The sequence below is a fragment of the Adiantum capillus-veneris genome, chromosome 7, assembly GCF_014529385.1.
Source record: "Adiantum capillus-veneris isolate H3 chromosome 7, ASM1452938v2, whole genome shotgun sequence".
NCBI lineage: Eukaryota > Viridiplantae > Streptophyta > Polypodiopsida > Polypodiales > Pteridaceae > Adiantum > Adiantum capillus-veneris.
In genome coordinates this window covers 95943809-95948718 of record NC_140937.1, presented here as the reverse complement: position 1 = coordinate 95948718, position 4910 = coordinate 95943809, and the positions used below count along the sequence as shown (strand labels likewise).

Genomic DNA, 4910 nt, shown 5'->3' with positions numbered 1-4910 from the left:
CAAGAGCTTGCCATGAAGCGTCCTTAGACACGTAGAGAAGAGAAATACGGATTCAAGCATGGATTATCAGCTCTTCCATGACAGCTTCAGGATAAGAGAGAAGTCGTCGACTGAGAGGCATTACGTTGATGAGTATGGTTTATGTATATGTTTTCAATGAGTATAGTTGATGTATAGCTAGTTATGCTTATGTTTTTGGTTCATGTATACTTTGACGTCAGTTATAATTTTAGATATATTCATGTATGTTCAGCTTTGATTTTGGTTATGATTATAAACACTGTTATGGTTATGGTTATGGTTTTAAACGTGTTATGGTTTTTATTAAGGTTTTGAATTTGGTTATGGTTATGATTTTGGAATCCGCTTAAGGTTATGATTATGATTTAAAATTTTGGTTATTGTCATGGTTTTGAAATCTTCTTAAGGTTATGGTTATGGTTTGAGAATTTGGTTATGATTATAATTTTGGAATCCATTTAAGGTTATGGTTAAGATTTGAGAATTTAATTATGGTTATGGTTTTGAAATCCGCTTAAGGTTAAGATTATGGTTATGGTTTTGGAATCGACTAAAGGTTATGGCTATGGTTTTGGAATCAACTTAAGGTTATGGTTATGGTTTGTGAGTTTTATTATGGTTATGGTTTGTAATTTTTATGAACCATGGTTTGCGAGTCTTGTTATGGTTATGATTTACGAGTCTTATTATGGCTATGGTTTATGAATCTCGTCATAGTTATAGTTTCAAAATCTTGTTATGGTAATGGTTACATTGTCAATATGTACTCACACATCTGCTCAATATACATGTAAAACGAAGGTGGAGTGTGGTTGCTTTTGCACTCTTTCCTTTGAACAGAGAGGACTAATTTTTGGTGCTGCAAAGCTACCAGACCTCTCTGTTCAATTTTTTTTTGCAGGTATTGATGTTGGTATAAGCGTCTATAGTTGTCGATATGTGTATGTCTGAAAATTTGAAAAAAGAGTTACCGCCATGCCGATTAGTAAGAATAGCCTCATCAATCTCTTTGATATGAGCAACAATTGGTCTGTCAATTTTAAAAATACATCATGAAACCACGTTCCAAAGGCAACTTTTAAAAGGAGAACCCCCTAGGATATTATACCGATACTTTTGAGGAATTCTGTGTTCTTTGTGTGAAGGATTGGTAAGATTTTATGGTTGTATCAAACTAAACCACTCGCTCTTCCAAGCCCCTGTGGCAATTCCTCACTACATTATTATGAGGTGTCTTGGAGAAGTTGAGAAGCCAATCAATGTACGATACACAAGAAGATAGTTGGAGATTCATTTTCCTGAGAGCTCCATCCTGCCCAATGCATGGAGGGGCTCGAAGCATTGCAATGCCTTTCTCGCCATGCATAGAGCAGTTGTTCACATGTGCTGCAGTTGCTATAAAAAAGTGGCCAAAGCCAAAAATAAATAAAAATGATTAGAGGATATATGTGTAAGCTTGTAGAAAGATTGTTTTTATAATAAGAGGGGATAAGTATAATCCGCATTGCCGTGGACATGATACAAAGGTGCGCCTTGGGGCATCACTTGGCCGGCGTCAAAGTTCAAGGCGTCAAAGTTCAAGTAGTTTGAATGATAAACTCTTCAATGGGGTACGCAGAAGGCATAGACAGAGTCACCCTTTGTGCCATTGTAACCGGCGCCAACATTGGTGCTAGCACCGCACCCGACAAAAATGCATCCATCGGAAATGGATACACCGCCATAGATGGTTGCATTGGTGGTGGCACTCCACAAAACTGCGCCAGAGCGGCCATCCAATGCAAAGACAGAGCCATTGCGGTCCATCGAGGTGCCAAAGACAACCCCGGAATTGGCAAGACTCACCGGCCCAATTGCCGGCGACAGCGCCGGATTGGGCGTGGACCATAAGACTGCGCCTGTGCTTGCTTTGACGGCCGCCCATCCACCTGTTGTGATGTTCCTTGTCTCTGGCACAAGCGTCCAATCCTTGTGCCGCGAGTTGGGCACATTCACATATATGGTTTCGCCATCCGTTGCTGTGCCCCATATTTGGCCCCCTCCTCCTCCTGGCCCACTCACCTACAACACAGTACACAGACAGCTAATTTTCTTACGCTGTCTCTCATGCAATGAACAAGAATATATTTGTGACCATCACAGATGAACAAACCGCTTACCGAGCTCCAGACAAGGGCACCCGTGTCGCGGTCCACAGCCCAGATGTTACCACTCTTCTGCACCGCCACAGCCACATCCTGCATCGTGTCATTTCCGTAGTCAATCGTAAGAAGCGACGGGCAATCGCTGAAGTCGTAGTCCGGGTTAGGCCCTGTGGGACAATTGGGACTTTTCACAGCTCCACTGCAAGAGGACACCCAAGCATCATAGCCTCCAAGTTCATGGTACCATTTAATCTCCCCTGTGGCAAGGTCAAGTGCTAGAATTGATTCCTCATGATTGTCTGGTTCAATGCAGGGGTTAGGGAAGTCCTTTATGGTCTTATTATTTTGCTCCTCTTGGCAAGCCGCAATGTCTGGCGGCACGCCATAGACATTGCCCGTCGCTATGAAGACTAGGCTCCTGATAGGGTCTATTGAAGGACTGCTTCCCCATATGGGTGCCCCCGAATACAGATTCTGCTGGCCATGATTGTCCGGCAGCATCGGTGTCCGCCAGACTATGTCTCCAGTTGTTGCATTCAGCCTCATGAAGCTTCCCTGAAATGTGCAGCATTCATCCGGGAAGTTCTCTTCGACTGAGGAAGTACCCACATAGAGACCTCTGATACCAATTAATTCCCACTATCAATAAGTACTACAAAAAGAAAAGCATATGCCGCAATACCAAAGCAAGAGCATCTGCCATCAACAAATGGTGAGCCCAGGATTAAGGACACCAAAGTTTTACCCTTGATAGTATGTGCCAGACATGGTTATGACTGAGGCCGGCGCAAAATCGATCTGCTTTTGCCAAATAAGCTCACCATTCGACCGCTTAACCGCAATGACAACGGCAGGACCATACAAGCTAATTATGAGCATCTCACTATGCCATCCTGCAATTGTGGGTGTCGATCTAGACAATGTAGTGTTCTCGCCGCGTTGATGATCCCCATAGAGGATGCCTGTAAGCTGGGTTAAATTTCGCATCCACACAAGCTCTCCAGAGTCTGCAGCAACGGCGTAGAGGTTTCCATTCCAGCTCGGAAAGTACACTTTTCCGCGGAATATTGCTGGTGTTGCCGATACATCGAAGCCTGTTATGAACCTCCATCTCATGCTCATGTGCACAACTGAGCTTGCGTTTATCAATGGTTCGTGTTTTGCATGTCTTGTGTTGAACAAATTCGCACCATGGTTGGTCCACTGCAAAACAACAGAGAAGAAGGGCTTGTATGAGATACCAAAAACTCTCTCTCTCTCTCTCTCTCTCTCTCTCTCTCTCTCTCTCTCACACACACACACACACACACACACACACACACACACACACACAGGTAAAGTATACAGCGACAGAGTATTTTAACGCATTCGTTTCACTGTAGCAACAAATTAGCAATCAAGGTAGGGATCGAGCACTTCATCAAGACCTTTTCATTGCTTGCTTATGATGGCAAACAGGAGATTCACCCATGTGTGTGTGTGTGTGTGTGTGTGTGTGTGTGTGTGTGTGTGAGAGAGAGAGAGAGAGAGAGAGAGAGAGAGCATCACCTGGGAGCTACGCCGTACGGCAGCCGTGGCAGGAGAGGAGAATATAGTGGCCAAAACGCAGAAGAAAATGGGCAGCGTTGTCAAAATGATATTGCATATGTAAGTAGAATCATGAGCGGCTGCAGTACCACCAGCCATATTATTAATATTGGTGGCGCAGACGTCGTGCTGACCCACAAGAAAGAGTACTGCAGAGACCGAAGGTGATGGAGGAGCGGATTGAGAGACGGCGCAGGAGCTGCAGCGTGTATTTTAACTGCGCCTCATCATGATCACATGCAGCGGAATGCAGCAATGACGTTGCAATTCTGCTTCAATTAAGGTTGTGGGGAGAAAATTAGGACAGGAGACAAGGGCACCTCCACCTTATTACCGACCAAAATTAGGTTCCAGGATTTTGCCAACAATTTCAACGGAAATCCTCTACTCATACGACGTTGCCCGCCTTTGACCTTTGGTTTTGCAGTTACACATTTTACTTTTGTTTTCCTCGTTTTGATTTGATTTGTTATGAAGTCTTCTTGACTTTCTTACATAATTGGATCAATCATCTATGCAAGATTTATATGTTTTTGATTCTGAGATATTCTAGAATTTACCGCCAGTAGAGCAAAGGGGCAGTTACGGGACATGCCCCTTTTCAAGGCACGTCCTTATCCCAATAAAGAGGGTACTTTTGCCCCAGTAGAAGTACTAGCTGGAGTGAGAAAGTGGTTAGCTCTTTGACTCACGGAGCATGTGAACATGGTGAACATGTGGCATACTAGTTGTACCTTATTGTTTCTTGGTCTTTTTCGACTTGATAAAGGTACTAGTTGTTTTCTTTCACTTATGGCATGAATTATTGTAAGAAACTGGGGTTGTTTTTCGATTGCTTACTGACTTTCTGGATAAAAATTGTTCGGTGGATTATTTTGGGTGGGGTCTCCACCGGCTGCATATTGGCGCTAGACTTGGTGGTTTACTGGTTTTTTTGGAGGTAATGCTATACTGTTTCAGCATTCCCTTGAACGGGCTTGAAAAAAGCGCATAAAAAAACACACACTTACTTCTTTCGTGCACTTGGTTTGGCTAGATACCGTGTTTATATCTAAAGATCTCTGGTAATTGGCTTACTCATTAGAGAATGAAGATAAGTAACATACAAAATTTGAGGAAGGACAATGCCATAAACCCTGATTAGGGTAAAACTGTATC

The 4910-nt window shown here is 43.3% G+C and overlaps 1 protein-coding gene across 1 annotated transcript; it reads right to left on the bottom strand.

Annotated features, from left to right (window-relative positions):
- Positions 1 to 1212: 1212 nt before the first annotated feature.
- On the bottom strand, positions 1213 to 4414 carry LOC147454262 (uncharacterized). The gene is made up of 4 exons (XM_086516294.1): positions 3714 to 4414; positions 2911 to 3368; positions 2181 to 2784; positions 1213 to 2082 (listed from the first exon to the last, which is right to left on the bottom strand). The coding sequence occupies exons 1-4, from the start codon at positions 3849 to 3851 to the stop codon at positions 1624 to 1626; spliced, it is 1659 nt and encodes a 552-aa protein (XP_086372420.1). The 5' UTR covers positions 3852 to 4414; the 3' UTR covers positions 1213 to 1623.
- Positions 4415 to 4910: the final 496 nt, after the last annotated feature.

Bases quoted from the DNA above. Each gene is read 5' to 3' on its own strand.
- LOC147454262 (XM_086516294.1), bottom strand. From the start codon at position 3,851: ATGGCTGGTGGTACTGCAGCCGCTCATGATTCTACTTACATATGCAAT. The intron at 2,785-2,910 runs GTAAAACTTTGG...AATTGGTATCAG, and splicing joins TCTGGCACATACTATCAAGG to AGGTCTCTATGTGGGTACTT. The intron at 2,083-2,180 runs GTAAGCGGTTTG...ACTGTGTTGTAG, and splicing joins GTGCCCTTGTCTGGAGCTCG to GTGAGTGGGCCAGGAGGAGG.